Source organism: Pteronotus mesoamericanus, unplaced genomic scaffold, assembly GCF_021234165.1.
Source record: "Pteronotus mesoamericanus isolate MK-2021 breed Mesoamerican mustached bat unplaced genomic scaffold, CSHL_Meso_final contig_68, whole genome shotgun sequence".
Classification (NCBI taxonomy): Eukaryota; Metazoa; Chordata; class Mammalia; order Chiroptera; family Mormoopidae; genus Pteronotus; species Pteronotus mesoamericanus.
In genome coordinates this window covers 26419703-26445953 of record NW_026555234.1, presented here as the reverse complement: position 1 = coordinate 26445953, position 26251 = coordinate 26419703, and the positions used below count along the sequence as shown (strand labels likewise).

Genomic DNA, 26251 nt, shown 5'->3' with positions numbered 1-26251 from the left:
AATCTTTGAATATTGGCTTTTGATAGTTGCAGAATTTAGTATGGTGATGAGGCATGGAGGGCTGTGAGAATTACTTCGTTGTTCTATTTTCATTCCAACAATAATATAAAAAGTGTCTCTGTTATAGGCCGTATTCAGTAAGTGGCCTCTGGAACCCAGTGAGCACCCCCATCACCAGTCCAGTGTTTCTCCAGGGGCTGAATTCTTAGATCTGAGACACGCCCACTTAAAATACATATTTATAACTTCAAATTCAAGAGCAACTTTTCACAGCCTGAGGCGTGGCACGTGTCCCTTTAATTTCCTCCCTGTGTAGCTGACAAGAGGAAGATTCGATGTCCCAGGACCTGAAGGATGGTATCTGACTGTGGCTCTATCTGACATCATTAGTGGGGAGTCCTAACCAAGTTCATAGGGGGGCCATAAAGAAAATTCAGACAGAAACCCAGAAAACTCCCCATTTCTCTGAAGTTATCCAAAGAAGGCGTCTCTATTTAAAGTTTCTGGTCCTGCTAAAATGGCTGATTTTTTTGCCAAGATTTCATTTTCCATTAACATATTATAAATGACCCTAACTAAAGTTGCTCTTCTTTGTAAGCTACTCCTACTTATGTGAAACAGGATGATTGACCAATGAGAACAGAAGACTTTAGGCAGAAAATTAAAGTCTTACTATTATTTATAGTTCCTTTCACTCCTTTTCATTTAGGTTAATGACTATTTGTAGTATTCTCCCAATTTGAAACAGAAGGCAGATGTCCATTATCTGATTTTTTTTACACGGTGAGAATAGAATTTTGTAAATGTTGGGGCTAATTGTGGAGTCATTTTTGCGCAACTTTTCATTTTGTTTTCTAGCACTGCAAAATACAACATAATCACGTTCCTTCCACGATTTCTCTACTCTCAGTTCAGAAGAGCTGCCAATTCGTTTTTTCTCTTTATTGCACTGCTCCAGGTAAGGCCGTGTCATAAAGTCTGAGTTCAACATCAGATGTTCAGATATTTAAAAATGCCCATGACCAATATTCTGAAGCTTATCCAAGCACAGAGAAATCAGCCGGTTTGGGCAGACATTTCCAGCCCCTGCTACAAGCAGTGTTAGAATTCCACTGCCTCTTTAGGCCTTCTGATTCATTTTTATCAGCTTATTTTAAACATTTTGTAAACTATTCATTTGGGTGCTAAAGGATATGGGACTTCTTCTAGTATTAATTTATTTTAGTAACAGTGAAGCTATCATTTTGGAACCTTAGAATACAAGAATTACCACTTTAAACTTGTTTCTCTTTGTATTTGAGTTAGTTGTAGTCAGAAAAAAAAGTTTTTCTTTTATTTTCTGACTACAACTTTTATTATTTATTTTGTATTATTAAAAAATAGCATACACTCATTGTAAAAAAGAATTAGACAACACAACAAAATATAAAGAAAAAATTTATGATTCATTCAGCCACCCAGAAGCAACTACTCTCTTAAAATCTGGGTGTACATTCTTCTGCTCTATTTATTTTCTGAAGCATTGTTTATTAATTTAATTTACAAAAAGGGGATCATAGAATACATATGTTTAACAACCTTCTTTACCCATATAGTAGCATGTGGATATTTTCCCATGTGATTCATGGTGTATCTAAAATATCATTTTTAATGGTTGTACAATATTTTATTATGTGGATCTGCTGTAATTTATTTCACCAATCCCCCTTTGTTGGTGTTAGTTCCGCTCACAACTGCTTGTGATGAAGCTAATTAACAAGCTGTTCCAGCTACTTATTAGATATGAGCAAATTACCTTACCCAGTGTTAGTCTGTCAAGGTAGTAAAATCAAGGAAGCATATTTTAAGAGGCCCTAAGATTTCGTTGTTTTTAAATGTATTGTCAACTTGATAGTTCTCACTGCATTTCTCTCTTTTTCCCCCTCCAAATAGCAAATACCTGATGTATCGCCAACAGGTCGCTACACAACACTGGTTCCTCTCTTATTTATTTTAGCTGTGGCAGCTATCAAAGAGATAATAGAAGATATTGTAAGTACTTAATTTTTTCATAAATTAATATGACTTATTCTTATATACATATTTTAAAATATTTCTTCTTTAAATATTTTAATTCTTGGCATAGGCTACTTGAAGTGCCCATTTCAACTTGAAAGTATATAGAATATGGCTCCCACCTCTAGAGTCAATTTCTCTTCATTTCTATAGCATTAATGTTGCAAGTGCTTGTTACAGTGTTTTCTTATGTTTGTAGTTTATTAATTAAAGAAGTTAATTTGAAAGTAGTAATTGGCTTAGAGAGAAAAATATATTTGAATATTATTTTTAATTATGCTCAAGTTTCAGTGTGAACATTAATTTCAAGTTAAACAGAACATCCAAATTCTCTGAATGTAAAAGGCTTTATTTTTTTTATTTTTTAATTTATATACCCTAGTTTTCACCTCATTAAATACCTATGATGCTTTTTAATCTTAGTTTAGTAGTTCTAAGTCCCTTTTTTAAATCTCATTTTATTAAAAGAAAGTAACAGCAAATTTTCTATTTTTATTTTTCCATAGTAGCAGAGAAAAGGGGAAGTCAATTTCCCCTTTTTAAAATACATTCCCCAAAATAAACTCAGGCTTTTCTATTTCTTCTATTTTAACTGTTATTTTAACTACCTTAGTTGAGGAAACCAGTATTTTTTTCCTCTGCCCTTTAAATAATTTGCTTGTCGGAAATGACCTTTTGTGAAGCCTCAGGCGAGTCAGATGGTACCGGGAGGAAAGGCTGAGCCATTCTTTAGAAAGCTCCAATTTAAAGTTATGCAGACATTACTGTTATGACTTTGTGGGATCAAGTTGGGATCTCACTAAGAACACATGAGCCATAACATCACTGGACCCATTAGGCATGGCTCAGCTGACCCTTTAGGTCATCAGTCTCAAAAACACCCAAGTGTCTAAGAGTACAAACAGAGGTTGTATGTATGTGTGCACATGCATGTGTGTAAAACATCCTAGTGTTCTTGACTGAAAATGGCATACTGATGGGACCACTAGCTGAAAATTTCAGGGACTCTCTTCTCACTGTACAGTTCACAACGACTTACTATCTTTTAAATTATGCTTGGATTTGGCACTCCATAAGCACTGGCCTCTACTACAATTTTGTCTTTCTTTGCCTTTTCTACTTCCTTTTGTTTCTTTGTTTAACCTAGTTTTCATTGAGCATCTGTTACTTACTTGGCATTATGGTATTGTTTTTACAAATGCTTTTCCCATTTAATTGCTTCATTAACTTTGAAAATTGGACATTAACCCCATTTTACAGGTAAGGAAGCTGAAGCTTGGAGAGGTCGTGTAACCTGCCCAAGAAACTGATAGAATTTCTATCCCATCCAGTGCTCTTCCCCTTTATTTTTGTGGCAAGTCACCAGCAATAATATTAATAATAGTTAGTGAACCTCAGGTTTCATGTACTTGCTTTGTATCCTTTGCTAAATCTTCCTACAACTCTTTAAAGAATAAATACTATCCCCATTTTACAGGTGAAGGTGAGGAGGCACAGAGTAGTAAGGTAACTTGTCCAAGGTCACACAGCTATTTAAGTGGGGCTGTTGGGGTTCAGACAAGGCTCCAAACCCCTTTCTTATAATCATTGCTCTATACTGCCTCTCCTATCTTTTTATTTTTTATTTAAAAACATTATTTATATTTATTTTTGAGAGAAGGGAAAGGCGGGAGAAAGAGAGGGAAAGAAACACCAATGTGAGAGAGAAACATCATTGGTTGCCTTCTGAACATGCCCAGACCAGGGACTGAACCTGCAACCAAGGCATGTGTCCTGACTGGGAATTGCACTGGCAACCTTTTAGTTTGCAGGACAATGCCCAACCAGTTGAGCCATACCAGCCAGGGCCTGTTTCTTTTTTCTTTTGCTTAGCAAAACTATAAGCTCTCTAGCTATGATTTCAGTACCCCTCACTATGAAAATGCATGTTAACTAGAATGGTAGCCAAGGATGGTTTTCTTGTTTTGTTTTTGCTTTTTATTTTTTAAACAAAAACTCCTATTGGCATGGTGTCATAATTGGGTACTATTAGAACACAGCTAATCAGACAGTTTCTGAGAGATGTAATATTAGTATTATAGGGAAATAATAATATCATTTGAAGTAGTTTTCTAATAAAATAAGTATGAAGAAATGAACTAAAAATGGTCTGTAAGATTGGTTTAACAAGGAGTTTATGTCAAGGTATAGCTGATGTAAAGTTTGAAATATTACCTCCTAGAAAAGAAAAAAATCAAATAATAGATTAGATAGTTGGACAAAGAGTACCTTTATCAGTAGCTATAATGAATACATATATTCCTTTATTCATTCAACAAAAATATATGAAGCAGTACCTAGGTGGCAGGCATTCGTTAGCATATGCAGTAAGATATGTTAAACTTTTGCTGCAGTAATAACCATGGCTTGCATGTCAGTGGCTTAAACACGAGTTTGTTTTTTATGTCTCAAACACACTTCAGGCCGTTGTCGGCCAGGGTAGAGCAGGAGACACCCTTGTTCACATAGTCACTTGGGGACGTGGCTGAATCAAGGCTTTGCCGTGTGAAACGCTGGTCGTCACTGGATTAGGGAAAGAGAAGGAATGGAGATCACATTTCCTCTCTCTTTTGGCCCAGAAATGGCGCACGTCACATCTGCGGTCAGCCTCATATTAGAGCTAGTGACGTGCAGAAGGGAGGTATAATCTCCGTGTCCATAGAAGCAGAGGAGAACTGGATATTGATGAAGACTCATAATGTCTACCATTCTTATGTCAGTGAATAAAACAAAGCCTACATTCTAGTGAAACTTACTTTACATTCTGTTAAACAACATTTTTTAAAATTTTAGATTAAAGCATAGTACTAATTGCCTTTAGGTCGGATACCTAAAATTTACCCATCCCAGTGCCTTTTAACTCTTGATGCTTTGGGCCACTTAACATATATGATTTCCTGTTTCTTTGTGTAAGTAACAAATGAGATATCTTTACTTGAAAATGCTGTAAAATTGATGGAGAGATCTTAGTTTAACAAAAGAAGTGCATATGTCAAATACCAGTTCTCATCGTAAGGGTCAAGGCTGTTTGTTAATAATATCCACCACTAAAAACATGCCTTCTTTGCTATGAACTTGTTAACTTAAACACTGATAAGTTTTATTCATCATGAAACAAATACTTTTAAAAGTCTACAAGGTTCAGAGTTCAAATACGGAGTATATGCTAGTGAGTAAAAGTCACCCTGAGGGAGCCTGCAGGCCAGTGAAGGAGACAGACATTAATCGAGCAGCCATGCCAGCTCACATGAGAATTAAATGAGGTACGTGAGGTCCTTAGTGCCGAGTGTATGGTAAGTGCTGAATATATGTTAACTGTACTGTCATCACCCAAAGATCCTTTGGACTAAATTGTAGGAAATGGATTGAAAAGAAAGCAGAGAGGATGTAGGTAGACTTATTAGAGGAGTATTCTAGTAGCAAGTATGAAAACATGAAAATATCCTAAACTAAGTGGTATGGTAGAGAGGAAGAAATATGGAAAAGTTAATTCAGTATATATTTAGGAGTAAAATGGGCAAGACTTATCATCATTTGACATGCTACATGTCCTAGTTATTTTGTTCATATTCTGTCTCTAACCATGAGCATGTAAGCTCCATGAGAGCAAGAGGTTTTGTCTCTTGTTCATTGCTGTATCCTTAGCTATAGTAACAGGGACTGACACTTATTAAGTGTTTAGTAAACATTTATTGAATGAAGAAATGAATTGTATGGGAGGGAGAGGGAGAAGGAAGTACAAGGATGACTGTCAGGTTCGTGGTTTGTATGAGTACATGGTATATGGTTCATTGTCTGAGACAAGGACAGAGCCTTGGGGGTTAAAGTCATAGATTGTTTCTAGGCATAGCTTGAGATGCCCAAGGAGGCAACTAGATATAACTGTCTGTGGCTCAGATGAAAAGTCTTGGCTGGTATATATTTATTTATTGGTTATCATTGGAATTGCAAGTATGAATGAACTGAGAGAGTTTAGAGTGAGAAGCAAAGAGGGCAAGAGAGTAAGCCTTCCAAAATTGTACACTGCATCACCGGCAAGAAGGCAAGAAGGGGCCCAGGTGCAGGAAGACCTGGATAATGATGCTACGAGAATTGCCTAGGAGGGAAGAGTTCCCAGAAGGAGGGTTGGTCAGGATTGCACACCTCAGTACCCTAAAGTTCATGGAGCTATTTACACAGAACAGTTTATTGGTATTCTGCCAACCTGGTATTGAAAATATTAAACAGTTCACTAGTTCTCAGGGGTATTAATGAATTCTGATTACAGGACAGTGGAAATATCTGAACTCAGAGAATAACTATATTAATTTTTCTGAACTATTACATTTAGAAGAAGTAATAATCATCTTAGTAAGATACAGCGATGCTCTTTTTTTTTTTTTTTTTTTTTTTATAGTCATAAGATTAGAATCTGTCTGTCCAGGTGAATCCTCGTGTGTATTCAGCACAATTGTCTTGACAAGTAACCTAGTTTACTGTGGTGGAAAGGTTGAGGAAAGAGATGCTCTTGTACAAGAATTCTCTGTAGATGGAAAGTAATGTTCAGGAACTCCTTAGGTTTCACTAAGATTAAATTTCCTGTAGAAGTGGCATGTTTCATTAGTTAGCTTTTATTTGTCTCCTCCAATTAAAAGTCTTAACTATTGTATATTGTTGATATGCATTGTTTTAGAAACATTTGCACCTGCTCTGAATATCTAATTTCTACCCCAAATCATTATTGGGGTTTAAAATTTATTTGGGGTTACTTTTAATTTTAAGATCTTTATTAACAAACAAGAATGAGTAAGCATTTTAGAGTTTTATGAATTATAAAATATGCTCTACAGAAGCCACAAATTTAACAGAACTTTAAATTCAGTTAAGAATATTTGCTGGCAAATCATATGCTTACTTTTGGAAGCAATAACTTGCCTGTTAAAAGTCTACATTATTATGCTTTTGTTAGTGAGAGTTTTATTCTGAGAAAGAATTGTAGTGTGTTCCCACATGTGGATGTGGCAAGAATTATTTTCAACAAGCCTTCCACAGAAGTATCTGAAAGCTTATTTGCATTTTGCACAGCTCAGTGGCTGATTGTTGGGATGAAGTGAGTTCACTCTGCCAGCTGTTAGGCCACTCCTCCTGCGTGTTGCCGTGTCTTGGAGGGTGCTAATCCACAACTCCAGGCTTTTCCCTTAGAAAGTGTTTTAATATGTACATTGTGGTCCTAAAAACCACGTTTCTTCTCAGTGGAAAACGTGGGAACCCATTTATTTTGCGTTTGTTCCGTCCTACTTTACAGTCAGGTGTGTGCAGCTACATGTGACCACGGGTTTTATGTGACGGAATCTTTGAGCAATCAGTGAGTTACACTCAACACTTTTCGTCAACATCAGCAGAGGCTGAAGTGTGTGTTACACACGCTGCTGTAAGTTTAGACGGACGCCATGGAAAACCTCTAGCTTCCCCCGGTCAATCACATTCAGTCCTTTCCTCTGGCCTCCTGCTTCTTTTTTCTTACTGCTATAAACCTTGACTTACGTAGCTCTTCAAACTCACCCACCTAGACATAGACTAGCTCACCTGTTTACTACTTACTGACTTTTTTTCTCACTGGTTTTGGGAAGAAGGAGAATAGGATCATGTGATCAATGGCTTGTGATTTGGGGGGATGGTGGCTCTTGGGGAGCAGTGGATGGAAGAGGCTGTATGCAAGTGGTAGATGTACTTGTTTCTACACAACAGCACATCATTAAATTATAGATGATATACTCAGTTTAATGAGGTAATCAATTTCATAATTTGAAAATATCTCAGTACCATTATTAAATGACAATCATAATAATTATCTTGGGTAATCTTTTTTAAGTGAGTTCTTTAAGCAAAAGATTAGGTCAACCTTTCATCTTTAACTCTTCTCATACGTTAAAATTTTAATTTTACCTACATGATAATGTAAGATCTTCCAAGGACCATATATCTATACTCCCAGAAAAGGACTATTGTATAGAGATGCTGTGTATTGTGTTCATTTTGAAAATTCCTGAGTATGAAAGGATAAAAGCCTTGAGAAACATAAGTTAGAGAAATCTCTTTTTTTGTAGGTGCTATGTTGTTCTAGTCCTCTTATTCACTTTTTCACCTTTTTATTTTTGCTTTTAAACTTTAGAAACGACATAAAGCTGATAACGCAGTGAACAAGAAACAGACACAAGGTAAGAATTTTACAGTTTATTTCTTGTACCTGTCAAATACACTCATTAATATAAATAATCACTTCAGTTAAATGTAATTCAGTTGAAAATACTGTATATCTCTTAAGTTTTTGTTCCAGTGCACATTCTTGCTTTGTAGCATTTATTAGCGTGACACTTAAATTTGCATTAGAGGGATTTACAGTGGCAATACTTCTGAAAAGTAACATTTGTAGTATATTTAAGTACCTCATAGCAATGTGCTCTGAAGTACGATCTGTAACACCTGCAGTGGTTTTGACACTATTAATGCTGCTTAATGTCTTTATTTTGTTTGTGATCTATAGATGTTACTTTAGAAAAGATTTATAGAAAATAATCAGATGGGATATTGCTTGGGTAAAATGTATATTGGGAGCACTTCGATTACACTGTACATGCAGATGATATATGCTCCAGAAATAAAATTCTTAAAACCAGGCCAGTTTCTGGGGGATGCATGGCATTTTGACGTGGCTCTTTTGTCGTGGGTCTAATTTTGGTGCAGCCCAAAACCTTCAACACAAGCAAATCATTACGCTCTCAGCTTTTTAATGAATTCCCAGGAAGATGCGAAACAGTGTATTCCATCCCTGGGCCTACCCCACCTAAAATATCACCCCTCTTTGAAGGTCCCTGATGTGTTGAGGCCCAGACAGACATGTCTGCCAAAATTAGCTGGTAATTAAAAACGGTATTTTTATGCTGATGTGAATTTTTAGGGGACTATGTCACGATGCCCTGTTTCTCTTCTCACCACCTTCTACCAAAGGAATTACGGGCTGATTTTTTGATACATTTGAAGAAGTGAAATTTATCACAGTGTCACCTAATAAATTAACAACATACTTGCATTATGTTATTTCCTATGGGACATATGAAAAAATATAAGATGGGAACTATATGAAAGCACAAAGTAAAAGATGATTTTATGTGGAAAATGAAGGATTGGGTTTACATGATCTCAGCGTCTCTCTAGATCCTGTGGCAAATGACGGCTCTTCAGTCAAATGCTTTATCAATTCAAGAAGGAGAGAAAGCTGTGGGGTAACTTGAGCTACATCTTGAATTTTGGGAAAACACTGGATGAGCAGAGGCACATGGAAAAGACGTTACATGGGGGTTGAGTGAGACATTGCATAAGGGGAGGTTATCCTGAACAGAGGTGAAGAAGGCTGTTGGATTGCTTTGTTGAACCATCATTAGAGGCTCAGAGGAAAAAAGAGGTGCCTATCGAAGGGAGGCTAACACATGGTGAAAAGGTAGGCCGGGGTCAAATTTTGCAGGGCCTTGAATGCCAAGCCAAGGGATTCCAACTTTTCTTTTGTATACTGACCAGCTGTCGAAGGTTTACAAGCCAAAAAGAAACAGGATGAATGTGCAGATTGAAGCCGGGGACCAGGACACATTGGAGAAGGAGGCTATTAGAAGCCTGCGGAAAAAGTTACTCCAGGAAGGTGGGGAGGGAAAACCATAGGAATTGAAAGAGAAAACCCAGATGTTTCACATACCGGTACAAGATTTTTGGCAATACGCAGTTTTTACATTTGTTTCCATGTTGGTCAGAATATTGAGTAACAGCTTTTGAAACGGTAAAATGTAATTCTTTTTTTAACTACATAGTGGATCTTGCAGCCGAGAGCTCTGTTATTCAGAGGTGGGCAGTTATATTTTTCCACGCCTTGGCCCAAGAAGCCGTTGTACTGTTCAAGAATAGCTGTCATGGGTATGACTGTTTGAGGTACCGCACTTTGAAGTGATATGATCTGTGTTTTTCTAGATACTTACCTCCTTCCAAAAAAACCTGTCTTTTGTCTACTATTCTGAGAAAATATTCTTTCTTAGTTACCATTCTTGGCTCATCACTTCACCCTGGATTAACACGATTAGCTCTGTAGCTAAGAGAGAAGAAAAGGCAAGTGAGAGAGAAGGCTTATATAATAAGTGTGTATAAAACTCATGTCAAAAATAAAATATCAGGGCTTAACAGCTATAAAAACCATTTTAGCAGAATGCTTGGTAATCCCATAGGTAAGAAACGATGGCTTTCAGTTTGATACTTGAAACTGTATTCTAAGAAAAGGTCTTTTTTTTTCTTTGTCTAGTTTAAGTATCACTCATCTTTTTGATTTTGTAGTTGATAGGAGATAACAGAAATGTTTGTGGAGGATACTGTCTGCTGCCACATAACTCAAATTGCTTAATATGAAAGCCATCTGTTGTCATTAGGCCAGAATGAAATTGAATTTGCTTTGCCGAATTGAGGCAGGAGTGGGTGTAGCGGTGGGAAGGGAATATTTTTGACAGAAAATTAATTTTTGACAAATAGTTGAAGTATTAAGCTTAAAATTTCATTTTCCTCAATGTTTCCCAAGATGATGTAATGTGTAAGAGGACACCTTTCCCTCAGATTCAAGTAATAACCCCTCTATATTCTTAGAGAAATGAATATTTTCTCTCCTTATTTGGTACTGAGACACTTGAGTGACTTTTTTCTGTTATCCCCTAACAACTTCAGATGTATACATTTATAATTTCGTTTCTAACATTTCTCATCAACTGTAGACCGGTACCTGCCTGATGCCTCATTTGCACCAATCAGTGCCCTCAGCCAGGTATCATATTATGGATTTTTTACCCAACTCAGGTCTTTATAAACTTTACATTTTGCATCTATCATCAATACTTCCGAAAACAAGCCATTTCTCCCCCTGGAGGTATATAATTAGGTTAGGTAGATGGTTCAGTGAGCAGGCAAGTTCAACATTTATGTTGTTCCCTGAGCATGTAGCTGGTGAGGAAGGGCAGAGTAGATTGATGCTCAAAAGTCCAGGGACTGTGAGTGAATCTTGATGAGTTATGTGGTCCACTCCTCCCAATGAATTGTGGCCACCTTTCTCTGCTCCCATCCTTCCGTGGTGTACTGGTGTGTCTGTACTAGGTAGCAACACCACAGAGGGCGGGTCAGCCCGTTTACTCCCCTTTGTGTTCCCCGGAGCCCCTAGACCAGAGGCCTGTCCTTCACAGGTGTTCTCTGTGTGCACGGGGAATGAACCACCCTCTGTACAGATACTTGAGTACAGACAACAAAGGAGGAATAAATTAGACATAAAAGGAGCCTTCTTGCAAATGCATCACCTGGGGTGTGAGCAAGATGAAAAGCAGTATTTTCATAACGCTATGTCCCAGACTGCTTCTCAAGCGCCGATAAAATCCTCCTGTGGCAGACGTTCTCGTCACCTCCTTACCCTTTCTGTTGAAGGCATCGCATCATTTTACCCTGCCCAGCCTCCCCTGAACGCCATGCTATGTCCGCTTAGCAATTCCACTGCCCAGGGCCCCAGAGCACTGCCATTGTTCAGGGTGCCCCAGCTTTCCTTGTATCTAAACTTACCTTCGCTTTCTCTGATTTCATCCCTCGATATGTAACGTACTGTTTTCCACGTGTCCAACACACACCGGAGGCAGCCTCTCATTGTTTTCCCTGAACTGGGTTGTTCTGCCAAATTTCACTCTGCTGGAATTTGGAATTGTAAATTCATAATGATTATTGTAATATATAGATTGAAGGCAATCCCCACAGGAATGTATTGTGGTTGAGCTGGTTCTCTTTGTACATTGTAAAAATGTACTTCTATTTCTTAAGAAGTTCTGCTGTGGCTAGCATGCCAGGATTTCAAGGGGAATGACGGTTTCACATAGAATCACAATTTGGGAAGGGTAGTGTTCTGGTATAGGCTAGGAAAGATATTTGGGAGAATTAAAAATGCCCCCTAATGGACTACATTTGCTTTTATAAAATCCCAGGTTTGAACATAGTCCGTGAAGGAAGGTATGTATACATTCTGCAGGTGACAATGTCTGAGAGATCCAGCTGTGACATCTGACAGCTCATGGATCACCTGCTTTGATGCTGTAGTTAAATGAGGGCCACTCTCTCTGCAATTAGATTGTTTAACACCTTGTCATATTTTGATAGCAAGCATTAGAATAGAATAAGTCTTTATTTAAGAAAGCAACTTTTCCCTGTTTTAATTTAATCAGGGAAAAGACAGCATGAAATTCTTTTCAACACGGCACAGAGCTAAAAATAATGGATCTTCTTTCCACCTACATCTTCCTTTCCCCACCTTTTCAAAAGGGGAATTAAATTGATGGTGGCTGAGAACCACTAACAAGGCTACTTCCCTGCAGGGCACAAAGTTGCTTATCTCCCAATGGGCACTATTTTACCTTTAAAGTCATTGGTGACAAAGGCGTTGAGTTGGTGTGGTTTGAATATGGTTTAGGTCAGAAACCTGAAGTGACCTAGTAACAGGGCCCGTCTGGTTCCTGTTCATTCCAGTGCTGTACAAAGGAGCCAGGGTATTATGCTAAGGCCCTGAAAACAGCAGCACTTCCCTGGCTCAGTGAAAAAGCAAGTGTCCTGCCTTTTTGTCTCCCTGGTGGTATTTCCTTCTCTCATGCATTCAGTGATCCTGAACATAAGCTCTGCCTCATGTGCATCAACTTAGCTGTGAAGAGCTCTTTAAAAAGTATTTGGTTCCATGATCTTAAAAACTGGGCTTAAAAACTAAACACCTATATAACCTAAATAATTTTGGACACCTATATAAGACTAATATTTTCAAATTATTACAAAGATTTTAAGATTATATAAAGTTGAACTGGTTAGATATTTTCAGCCGTTGCTATGAATAAAGACAAGGTACTTACTTGTGGGAAAATATAACCCTAGATTGTTTTTAATTTGTCCTATAAATAAAAGTTGCACACTGAAGAGCAAAACGTATTGAGGGAATTTAAAGACATAGTTAAAGTGAGAGAATAAAAAGAGGTGTGATTCAAAGTTACAACATTTGTTATTTCACTTCAGTAAGTCTTTACTGAACATCTACCTTGTGTAAGATCCAGTGCAGGGGGGGAGAAAAAAGCAAAACACAAAAAACACTCTTCATTCTTCCTAGAGTCATTATAATCTGGTAGGGAAGGTAAGATGCTCATCATACCTAATGCAAGATAAGGAAACTAACAAGGGCCAGATGAGAGAAGTGGGGATTCAGAAAATCATGTGCAAGGTTCTTGAAGGGCAAGTGGAATTTCAATAAGCAAAGCTGTCAGGGTGGTAGCAGTGGGCGATCCAGAAGGAAGTGGGAAGGCATGAGATATATTCTTGTAAGATCCGGTATTCTGTTTGGACCAGAGCATAGGATATATGTCAAGGAGCAGTGGGCAAGGATGGGAAGCCAAGTTATGGTCATATTTTACAGGCTTTTGAAAGCCAGGATGAAGGACTTGGAGAGAATTCCTCAAGTGTGTGCCTAGGTTTTGAAAGAATGTGAAAGGTAGTAATTAGGGAGTGGGGGGGCGTGTGCCCTAGGGCGGTGATGATGAGAAACCAAAGGGAAATACACAACGGATAGATCCAGCTGGGTGTGGCAGAGGCAGAGAAACCCTGCCAAGCACCAAATGCTGCTGAAGTAAATGAGGACCAGGACTGCACCTCTCACCAAACCCAGCATTTAAGAAGGAACATCTCGCCCCCGTAGTTCCAGTTCTGAACAGCGGAAAACCTTTGTGAAGCTGGGAAAACTGAAGCCCAGCGCAAGGAATGGTGGAATAAAGGTTGACTGGTTGAGGCAATGGAGGGAGATTTTTCTTTCAAGAAATTGCTCAATGAAATAAAGGAAGAGGTGATGATTCATGACTCTGTGAGCAGGATTGAGAGAGAACATTTTCAGAAAAAGGACGGCTCGCCCTCGTGCTCTGCTCACATCAGCTCACCATTCCTCAAACAACTTTCTAGGACCCACCCCTAGAGTGTGTGTAGGCCTCACGTGGTGAGGACCATGGGTAAGAGGTCTATAAGCGAACTGGTAGAAGTGGCATCCACTAACTGAATACCTTTGTGTAGAATACGGCCAAGAAGAGAATTCAGGAAGTTCCCTTTGTCTTCTGTATCAGTAGACGCCAAGCAGGTTGTTGTTTATTTGACCTTTATAGGCCAGTTTATGCAGGAGAATTTTGTGCAGCGTCAGATTGTGCCCCAGAAAGGTCATTGCCTTAAAATCATCTTTGGAAGTAAGGGTCTGCACAGTGACCGAATTGATGCTTTAATATGGGTATGCCAGTTTTCCTCCTTTTCCAAAAGGGTAGCCTCAGCTGCTCTCTGCTTGACACACTGAAGTTTCCCTTCAACGCTTATACTCCCACATAGGAATCAGGCCATACTGCCCTTTCTGTGGTTCCTCTGTCCTCTGTAACGTGGGCAGTGCCCATTGTCCTTTAGGATATCTTGTCTCTTGTAGCCCACTTCAAGAAGTGGCTTGATTGCCCAGTGACTCGCAGTAATGGCCCCAGTGATAGACCATTGTGATTGCGGTGAAGCCAGTGTCGGACTTTAGGTGAGCACCGCTACCTCTGCACAGTTGATTGAGTCCTGAGAGACTGCTCATTTCTGCAGAGCCTTTGATTCGGGAATTCCCAGCCAGCTCCAACAGAATGTTGTCATTTCAAAAAAGAAACCCATTACAACAAAGCTGTTAAGTAGTATCCTGCTAAAAAGTAAAAACAGGTTATATGTGAGGTATTTGTTTAGAGTCTGAGCTCTCCTTTGCATACTGTCAGACTTAAAATTAGATGTGTAGAAACTACAGCAGGTGCATTTGACTCGGACTGGGGAGAGGTGGAGGAGTTTTGCATTTAAAAGAATGGGCTTTTAAAACACCAAGGACAGGGCATTCAGATAATTTTTTCACAGCTTGCTCTCTGTTCACCAGGCATTGCTAATCATCTCCTCCGGGGTCACCTTCTCGAACTCTGATACTCTGGAGATATAAAGTCAGTATACTTTTGGCCCAGGAAAGCTAAAATCTTAGCAAAGGACCTGACATCATTACTTGCCTCCTCTAAACCAGGTTGAGCTGGGTCAGAGGAGGTCAGTGATTAAAAATAACCAAGCTGCTATTTCAGCTCGCCAGCATGATACATGTGATACAGTTCATTTTAATTGTCTTACAGTTGGGTGTTTAAGAACTAGTTCCGAAGTAAAGACAGCAATTATGTGATGGACTTTTATCTTTGGCCAGTATTTAAGACGTGATTTGTACAGAAAGCTGTTATACGTGGTGAGCTGATTGTTAACTTCGCCAGAATTCTGTACTGTGTTCTGTACCTTAAGACGGTTTGAGCCTCAAGTTTGAACAAGCTCGGTACTTCGTTCTTTACTTCTGTGTTCCAGTTCTGTATTTCCAGAACAAACGAAATGGATGGTGGGGTGGGTGATGGGTAGACGCATACCCTTGGCCTAACAAGAAGCTTCTGGGTGATGTGGATGCGGCAGGGAGCAGGCGTCTGTAGTACATTCAAAGAAATCTTCCTCTGCTTAGGCAGGAGTGTGAGCAGTAGGGGAATAAAGGTGATTTACACTTAGGTTAATCCACTGTTACCATCAGAATAAAAACCAAATGCGCATCAGATGGACAAAATGCAAATGATTAAAACAGTTTGTGCTTCTCTAGGTTTATAGTCAGTGGACCTTCACACATGGCTAGTGAGAGTGTGGATTGCTGTAGATTCTTAGGGAAACACCCTGATAAAAGAACAGACACACATACCCTGGAGCCAGCAGCGTTCCCTTTAGAATCCTCTCCCAGAGAATCGAATCATGTCAGCATATTTCAGTGTTGTTGGAGGGGGTAGAAAAAAAGTTGATGTCTGAATTTCCAATGAGAAATGGGTAGTTGAATACATTATGATACAGTTGTGTGGAAAACAGCTGCTTTACAGCTGGACGGGAACAGCTCTTTGCTTGTCTCTGGGCCACCAGGAAGTGGGATGCTGAACCTTGGCCAACACAAGGACAAGGTGGCCTAGGTTAGGAGGGGATTGATAGCCTGCTGTATAGGGTTTGAAACTGCCCCTGGAGGTACCCAAGACCGACTTCTGTGCTTAATTTATGGATATATAGATTGATGGCTTACCTGGTTTAATGTTTGGACTAGCTCATTGACTAAGGGGTATAAAATATCCATGGAAATTTTTTCCCAGAATTCCCAAAAGTAAGATTTATTGTACATATAGTAGAGACTCCAAATCCATGTTATAGCTTAGTGAGAAGGGACCCCCTGGGAACCGTGCCTAGAAGTTTCTCTGGCCCCTGATGCTTGGCTAGGTTTTCTATTTCTAGCTGTACTGTGCCCTCTACTTTGATTGCAGTTCTGTGTGAATACATTCTGGAGTGTAATCTAGTGGCTCCATTCGGTTACTGTTTTTGACCCATTGTAATGGATGTACCATGTAATGGGCTATTTTTCAAGAATTAGTTAAGCCTCTATGCTTTGTCCTGAAAGCATGTATGGCAAGTGGAAAACCAAGTTGCAGACAAATAAATTTTTCAAAGGAAAGGAAAAAAGAGCGTACATACACATTTGTCTAGAGAAAGGTGTTGTGTGAGGATGCATCAGTTTATATTCCTCACCTTAAGCAAGTGGCATGAGATCAGGTGAGAATGTCAGCTTTTTTCTTTCCTTGGCTTGTTACAAACATAACATTGATTTTAGTAGCTTGGCAGAAAATGTTGTTGACTGAATATATATTTCAAGTGTTTTAGACATAAATTTTTGCACTTAGCCATATTTCCAGTCATCTCTCCAGTGATGAATTGAGAGGAAGAGTCTGGGGGGAGAGCGGGGAAGAGGCGAGCAGGAGAATGTGCCGTGGGGGTAAAGGAAGAGATCCCCCGGGAGACAGTACTAGGGCCGGTCGGGAGGGAGGGAGGTGCAGGAGTGTGGCTGGGGAAGGCAGTAGAGCTCGAATGTGCAGAAAGAAGTGATAGACGGTTAAGGGGAAATGAGCATTTATGGAAGACGGAGAAGTAAAGCAGGTTTGTGGATTGTTTTCCCTGGTTTTGTGGAAGTGCCACTAGTTTTCACCCTTCTTAATGAAGTGTCATCTGATGAATTAGGAGAGGCTGTGTGACCTTTCTGTCCTGTGAAGTGGAACCCAATGGAGTGGTTGAGGGCTATTTTTAGATGTGAACTAACAAACATCTTGGAAGTGGCAAGGAGGGCTAGTTTAGGTTACAGAGCTGGAAGGGGTGGCCCTGAGCTGACATCAGGGGACACGCATGTGAGCGCGTCCAGTGGTTACATAGCCATTTCCAACTGTTCACGCAGTGGAATTGTTTCAGCAACTTGTAATACAGACATATCAATTTTAAGCAAATGTCTAAATAGTTCATTAGCACCTTTTTATGTAGCTATTATTTATTGTAATCACATATCATAAGATACATTATTGTTAAGTATATATTTGGTTTTTTGTGTGTATTCACAAGCCTATGTACCCATTACCACTAATTCCAGCATATTTCCATCAACCCCAAAAGAAACCACATACATGGAAGCAGTCAATCCCCGTTCCCCCTTCCATGAGTCCCTGACATCCACAAATTTATGTTCTATCTCTGTGGATTTGTCTGTTCTGGACATTTCATATAATTGGAATCATACAATGTGTGGCCTTTTATATCTGGCTTCTTTCACTTAGTGTAACATTAAGTGTAACATCCATCAGCACTTCGTTCCTTTTTATGGCTGAATTGTATAGATATGCCACATTTTGTTTATTCACTCATTAGCTAGGTTGTTTCCACTCTTTGGCTTATGACCAATGCTATAATGAACATTTCTATACAACGTTCTGTGTAAACATATGTTTTCAGTTCTCTCAGGTAAATACTTAAGAATGGAATTTCTGGATTGTATGGTAACTCTGTGGTTAATTTTTTTTTAGGAACTGCCAAAGTATTTTCCTATTAGACTGGGTTGTTGTTTTTTTTTTAAGTATCATGCAAGTGTCATTTTTAATGTGAGATTTACTAGGGAGCAGGGTTGTGTCTTTAGTAAATCCATGTGACCGCTACTATGGTTTCATGTGGTCCTGAACACCTAACACCAGTGGATCACCTTTGTCAGCCTGGGGGACAGCAGGGAGCAGGATAGAGAAGGTTCCCATGGTCACAGAGCTCACAGTCTGGGGGAGGAGACAGCCCTCAGATTAAACCTCTCCACTAAATGTGCAGTGAAACGGCGATGAGTGCTCTGAAGGGGAAGTGCGGGACTTCATTGGCACTTGGGGTTAATGGCGAAGAAGTGGGTGTCAAAAAAGTGCCCCCTGCTAAAGTAAGGTTAAAGCTGAGATCTGGAGAATACGTAGAAGTTATCTAGGTGAGGATGAGGATGGAAAGAAAGCGTGTTTCAGACACCGAAACACATGCAATGGATTTTAGGAAGAAAGAGCATGGGTGCGGGGAGAGGGCAGAGAGAGGGTAGGGGGAGGGCATGGCGAGCAGGCCAGAGCTGCTTCCCCAAAGGCCTTGTCGGCCTTTGGACTTATTTTATGAGCCACCAGAAGCCAGTTGACCAAGAGTTTTAAGCAGGGGATGAACTAATCTTTTGTATGTATATGTGCATGTAAGAATGTATGTATGCACATACACGGATGCATAGGGATCCATAAGAATACATAATTATTATCCGTATGGAAAATCATTACATAGAGTCATTATAGTAGAAGCTGAATTTGAAAGAGACAAGGAATGAAGGCAGGCACCTCATGGTGTGGCTAATGCAGGCCCCCAGGGAGCAGATGATGGCTGATTAAAATAGGGGTGCTGGGGTGGGTGACGGTGGAGACCAAAAAAATTGGCAGAGCTTGAGATGCTTAAGTCACAAAATTAACAGGACATTGTTTAGTTAGTAAAAATTATTCTCAGTTTTCAAAGGGTTTTTTTTTTGAACAATAGCAAAAGTTTAAAAATTTAAAAATAAAGAGATGAGCAATGAATAGGCATAAGAGCATAGTAAAACTGCCAAAAATCATAATACAGCATTGTTAATAAATAGCAATTAAGTCGCTTAGAAGTATTGATATAAAAAGAGCAACAAAAGAGCAAGAAAGAAATACCTACCACCTGAACCAGTAAGTGAATTTAACAAAATGTGGGATCACAAGGCCGTCGTACAAAAGTTTAATACACTCCTATACGCTACCAGTGACCAACTGAAAGATGGAACAAAAAGTACCATTTACAACGTAAGATAAAAATATCCAATATCAAGAAATAAATCCAATGAAAGATCATACACTGAAAACTATAAAAACATATCCAAGAGAAACTAATGAAGGCTCAAATGAAATCAGAGATGCAGCTTATCCATGAGTTAAAAGACTTCATACCCAAATCAAAATCCTGGGAGGGTTCTCTTTTTTTAGGAACTGACAATATGATTCTAAAATTTATATGGAATATAAAGAACTTAAATAGTCAGACAATATTAAAAAAGAACAAAGTGGGAAGAATTACACTCCCTCAATTCAAGACTTACCCTAAAGCTTCAGTAATCAGGATGGTATGTAATGGTATGAAGATACGCAAATTGATCAATGGGATAAATAGAGTCCAGAAATTGATCACCTTTCTACCAGATCAGTTTAATGGGGGAAGGAAACATATATTTTTAAAAAATCTCAGGTATGTTGGTTGAAAGCTCAATACAAAATGCGTACATATGGTGTGATTTCATGTGTATGAAATACAAGCCTAATCTACAGTGACTATATTTGCCTCTGGGGATGGAGGTACAGAGTTAAAGGAGCATGAGGACTCTTTCGGGAGTTCTGTGTGTTGTTCTGACTGGTGGATTCACAGGTGCTTCCAGTTTTCAAAACTCATTGAACAGAACTCTAAAGATCTGTACATTTCATCATAAGTTATACCTCCATTAACAGAAGAAAACCTCACAAACTTGAGCCAGGCAGACAGATACATAAGGGAAGCAGCAGGAAACCATGAACACGGTGGTAGGGCGGTGACCCCGCCCCCCCAGAAGCAGTGGCCATTGCTCTGTCCCAGACACACATTGCAGTGTGGGAATTGACTGGCTGACCTTCTGAGCTTTCCCGATAAGCCTGAAGTCTCCAGCTTCGGGCCACATCTCTTGATTTTAGAAATATTAGACACTTAGAAAAAACACTAAGTATTGCAGTTGAGGGAGTATTTAAGCTCTAGATACTGTTGAAAGGGATTTTTTTTCTAAGTTAAAGTAATGGCAAATTTTAGCAAATCTTTTACTGTCACTTAATCTCGGTGAGGGTTGATTCGAATGGCACTTTGCCAGCTCTCTTTGTGTAGGATTTATTGTAGTGTAGCTCCTGGGTTAAGTGGTTAAAAGGGCCAGTGCTCATTTATTCTTTATTCTTTGAAACAACTAATTTTGAGGAAGACGCTGCTAGGCAATGACAGATGGTATCTCACCCAGGGTTTTTTGTTTGTTTACTGTAAATCTTATGCTTTGAACCCGACTACTTTGGGGGCAACGTCAAGGAGCAGGCTTACCCCTGGGGTCAGTTTGGGTAAACTGCAGACATTAGAGTTTTGTATGTTAGGGTACAGTGATCAGTTTTAGACGCTTATGGTTCAGATCCTTGTCCCTTAATTGTATGAATACCACAAAAATTGGAACTTGACCTTGTTTAATAGTTAGAATTATTATACTGGACATAGTTTTATTTTAGCTCTTCAACTTGGAATTACTATTTTTAATTAATGAAGTTGACTCACCAAAATGCACTATAAGATACCCATTGTTGCATTTATTTGTTTAACAAGCATTTTAGTGTCTTATATGCCAGGAGTGCCATGAGGTACTAGAGATAAAGAAATGATAAGAGAGCCCCTGTGTTCGGGGAGTTTTAGGACATGAAAAGATTATATTTAGATTAAAATAATTTATATTGCAATATTGGTTTCAAGACAGTTCGTAATTAATGTTAGATTTGCTATTTAAAGTTGAAGAGATGATTATTGTGATTTAGTTCAGTTTCTTCAAAAGAAACTAAATCTAATGTTTTTGTACCTATAAATTATTCATTCTGCAAATATTTGCTGAGTAACTGCTGTGTGTCTGGTACATGTCATTTCCAGGAAAGATAGTGTTAAAGCAAATACCAGTTTTCCCTCATGGTATTTGCTATCAGGACAATTTGTTGACTCATCTTGACATTCCTTTTTTTAAGTACCCAGTGCTGAGCTATCTATCTCACATATTCTCTCTCCTTTCTTTTTGTTTTATCTTTTAGTGTCTTTTGGTGTATTCATTGTTATGCCACAAACACATAGTAGGGAGAAAAATGGTGTACTGAGTAACATTACTTTTGCAGAACAGTAATGAAACACCAAGAAATATCAACCTTCCTCTCATAATTTAATAGTCATCTCTTCTTTCACGTCTTCTCAGTAAACCAAATACGGAAACGTTTGCTCTTTTGCATTATTATAAACCTAAAGATGCAGGTTCTTTATCTGTTGGTTTGTGTTAAATGTTTACTAACCAATTAGAACTTTATTCCTTCTGTGCCTATGATTTTTAAAAAATATTTATAGTTACTGTTATGGCTTCTGGCATGTTTTTAAGTGTGTCACGCCCTTTTCCACGTCATTTTTCGGCTTTGTCCTCCGGGTGAGGGCTGTCATTCCTCCAGATGCTGAAAAAAGCCCTCAGCAACCTCAGCAGGATTCTGCTCTGTTAGTGATGTGTTATTGTGGGATCTAAAATGTACATTGGGTGTTTCCAGTTCTTTATGCACTTTTACATTTCCCTGCTGTCATCATTTGAAACCTGTAAAAATTGCTACTGGTTAATTTATTTGAAACTGTTACTATTTTTTAAATAATCATTTCATCAGAAGTAGGTTTTTTGATAAATAATACAAATGTGCTTTAAAATGTGACATTTCTTTCTTTCCAGTGTTGAGAAATGGTGCTTGGGAAATTGTGCACTGGGAAAAGGTATGCATCGATTTTTATTTTGTTGCAGGAGAAAAAAAATGCGTAGGGATTTACTCAAGTAGATGTAACTTTTATATATAATATGAACAAATGTCAAGAATTCCACTGCTATGAAGGCCATTAATTAATGTTGCAAACATATATGGAGTCTTCAGTTAGTCACTTCCATTTAATATTTCTGCCATGTACTAGAAAAACTGTTTTCTTGAAAAGTAATTATTTAGAACATTTTGTTTCTTTTATGGTATATTTTGCGTACTGTTTTCACAGATTTCATTTAACCATGAACTGTTTTGTGTTGTAATTTTTGCTTTAATCATCTACTGTCCAAGTAAAAATAAAAATTAGAATTCAGATATTTCACATTTGTATATTTTACTTCAAATTCATAAATTGTGACTAATCATATTTATGTATTGCTAATTCCTTGAGAAAAAAAATAAAGGTCTTACTAAATAAAATCATTTAACGATCTGGAAATCAGTTCTATAATATCAAGAGGTTAATTTGCTCACAAGACCTCTAAGATGGTCATTAGTGAGTTAAGACGTCATTTAGCAAGTGTTGTTGAAGTGTTCATGTGCTTTTCGGACTTCAGTTTTGACAGGTAAGCAATTGTTGTTAGTTCTCCTTTAGTTCTGTAAGAACATTGAACCTCTAGTCTCCACAAATGAATGATAGCCTTTGTAACTTGGTAAAAGACTTTGGGAGGTGAGGCCGCCCTCCCCAGGGGACTTGTTTCCTGAGATTAGCCAAGACATAACCCACAGTTAGTTGATTGGTACTTCAGTTATTTCCCAGCAGATTAAAGGTCATGCCCTTGATTCCACCTTGTATCTCTGCCCAGAATAGGATTCCATCTGAATTAATTGCATTTTTTGTTATTTTAAATTAGTGGTTAGAATAGGGATTGACATCTCCCTTACTAGATATAGTCATACCTCGATACTCATTGGCCTCAGAACTTGTCAAACCCTGTGCTTGTCACATTTTGATGAAAAAAAAAAAAGTTTCAGCACTCTGTGCTTGCTTGGGACTCATCATATTTGCTAGAACTTCTATGGGTCACGACACAGCCCTGCAAGAGAAAATGCTGCAGCGTTTGGTACTCGGTTTCGGCACTTGTCACAAGTTCAAGAACGAATTAACGAGTACCAAGGTACTACTGTATCTGAAAAGTCATCACTCTCTCGCTTTGGTCTAACATAAAAGTAACAAAGAGGAAAATACCTTGCCTGTGCTTTTCTTACTTCTTTTATGCTGTTTTCTGGCATTTGTGGATATGCACATTTTAAAGAGTGGACCGGTAGGAAATAATCAAGTATGATCAGTTGAATTTTCTTATGTCTGTTCTTCACTAGGGTTGTCAGTGTAGTTAACATAAATGCATGTCCGAACAATTTGAGGTCCGTTCCTTACCTTCTTACCTAGAGTGCTTATTCAGAAGAGTAGTTATAAAGTAGGAGAGAACCATCTACTACTTCAACCTTAACATTAATCTCTTAAAAAGTCTTATTTTCCTAATAAGCAATTATTTCAAGATTCTGCTGATATACCTGGATTATTGTAACTCTTTTTCAATTTTTTAACAGACAAAAAATTAAATTACCAGCCCCGAATTAGCCATAACGATAGCATGTTCAGTCCTCTTGGAGAGCTGTACCGTACTGCCGCGCATCCCGCTTTGAGACACAGGGGAGATTGACCTTTGAGTGTTGCCAAAGGTCATCCAGCCAACATGAGCTGATATTTCTTAGTAATTAGAATTAGGTACTTAATTAACTAGAATTAATAAAAGTTGGTTCAATGATGAATTCGAGGTAAGAATTCAAAAACTAACAGCATTGTTTTGTTGACAATATCAAATTCGAAAAATATGGTGAAAAAAATATTGCATTCCCAATGGCATATGAGATACCTACAGATAAATTTTAAATATGTATATATAACCTTGGTAAAGAAAAATCAAAATTTTAGGTATTAAAGATTCACATAAATGTACAAATATGGCATATTCCTAAAAAACTAAAAATAGCAATTGTTTCAAAGTATTGATGTAATATAATCCCAGAGAAATTGGTTAGTTCCTTAAGAGCTGACAACATTTTTCATCTTCATTTCAAAAATAAACAGTTGAGAAAATAGAAGAGTATTTTGGAAAAATGAAGAGCAGTATGGAAGGATTAACTATAAAATGGAAGGCAAAAGTTATTAAAATAATGTAGATCTGTTGCAAAAATAGACATTGATGAGCAAAATAAAATAGAGTAGAACAGAATGTGATAGAAGAAAATAGTATATGGTAAAGGAGACAAAAATCACCAATTAAAGAATTATGTAATAAACTATTTGGGATCACTGATTAGCAGTTTCAAGAAATAAAACAATTTATATCTGAATCACAGCCTATGCTAAAATAAATTCCAACTGGCTAAAAGAGTTAAGTTTTAAAACATTGCTTTTGAAAAACACACAGTAAAGACTTTAATAAATATTTGGAGAAGAGCAAGATCTCAAGATCTGTGGAGTTTGATTATACAAAATTTAAAACCAACATACACCAAGACTACCACAAATAAAGGAAATATGGAAAATATTTGCACCAAATATGACAAAGATTAAAATCATTGTTATATAAATAGAAAATAAAAGTTGGCAGTTATGCAAGAAGTACTATAATAAACAACCATACTCAGTATAATATTCAACCTACTAAGAAAAGTTGTAAATTTAAAGATGTTCAAGTCCCAATTACTATCTATTCAATAAATAAAAACAAATTCCTTTGTACTTCATGATTTTTAATTTTATGAAGTATTTTATTCACATGTCATTGTGGATTAGCAGTTTAGCTCTTCATATTGAGAATCATAAAAAGAAGATTCTGGGAATTTATCCCAAGAAAATAACCATAAAGTAGGGACAAACCTCTATGTGCAAAAAATATTTATTGTAGTTTTGTTTATAATAGTGAAAAATCAAAATATGTGGATACACAACAGTAGGGAGTTTTATAAACATTATGACATCCTATACTCTGGTATCTTTTGTGACAAGTAAAAGCTAATATTTCAGATACTGTGCCAACACAGAAAAATTTTATACCGTTCATGCAACAAATATTTATCAAGTATCTGTGCCAAGCAGTGATCTAACAGCAGCAGGCAAGACATATGAGGGTTCCTCTGTCATAAAGTATAATCATGGGTGAAAAGAACAGAGCTCTGTACCCTAAGATGCTGACTGTGTGAAAATGGTTTATTGAACACTAAGTGAACGATCATGAAAGCCAGCCTGCTTGCTGGGGTAGCCAGATTGTGGGGCAAGTCTTTTCTTTAGCTTCTGTAATATTTTGTGCAATTAAAAAATAAAATCAATAAACCAAAAACCAAGAGTGAGATTCACATGCCAAGGCAATATAATAAATCTTAGTGCAAACGGGCTTTAGTTCAGACTTCTTTCTTTCTCTGGCTTTCTAAATATGTGGCTACTGTGGTTGCCTTTTAATGCATCTCAGAGGACCCACAAATTTGTATAGCGTACATCCAGTCATTCAGAGACGAGCAGACTTCAGGTCTCAAACATTAGCAGTCACCTCTGCAGTTACTGGCCTGAAACCTTTTTTTCTCAAAGTTAAGTAGCCAATATCTGGGTTTTTAAAAAAAAAATATTGCAATTACAAAGTCCTATGCAAGGCATTGTACTTCTTACTCTTGAAATAGAAAGAGCTATCCTTGCCCTACCACAAAGACCAATTCTTCAAAGACCAGTCTGCAGCTGAGACTGTTCACAGGTTTTTGAGAGAGTTGCAGGTCGAGAGTTTAGGTGAAGGATCTTAGGGTCAACATATATTCTTCTGGTTCTGTAGAGAAGCATGGAATGGTCAGCTGTATACAAGTGTTATAGTCACTCTATAAAGCTGCTTCAATGCATGAAGTTTCCACCTTGAAATGCATTTCTTTGGATTAAGAATTTATATCTCAAAAAATTCCCTAGTAAAAAAAAAATGCTGAAGCCTACAATGGGACAAAGACAAATTTTAAATCAATCTATTATAGTTTGATAAGGTTACCCTTTTATATAATCCTCA

The 26251-nt window shown here is 37.9% G+C and overlaps 1 protein-coding gene across 3 annotated transcripts in view; it reads left to right on the top strand.

Annotated features, from left to right (window-relative positions):
- ATP8A1 (ATPase phospholipid transporting 8A1) overlaps positions 1–26251 on the top strand; it is a 206621-nt gene that overhangs the window by 27805 nt on the left and 152565 nt on the right. For all 3 annotated transcript variants that reach the window (XM_054582124.1, XM_054582126.1, XM_054582125.1), the window contains exons 3-6: positions 859–958; positions 1933–2031; positions 8246–8291; positions 22121–22161. In XM_054582124.1, the coding sequence (XP_054438099.1) occupies positions 859–958; positions 1933–2031; positions 8246–8291; positions 22121–22161 (286 nt within the window). The remainder of the gene's footprint in view (positions 1–858; positions 959–1932; positions 2032–8245; positions 8292–22120; positions 22162–26251) is intronic.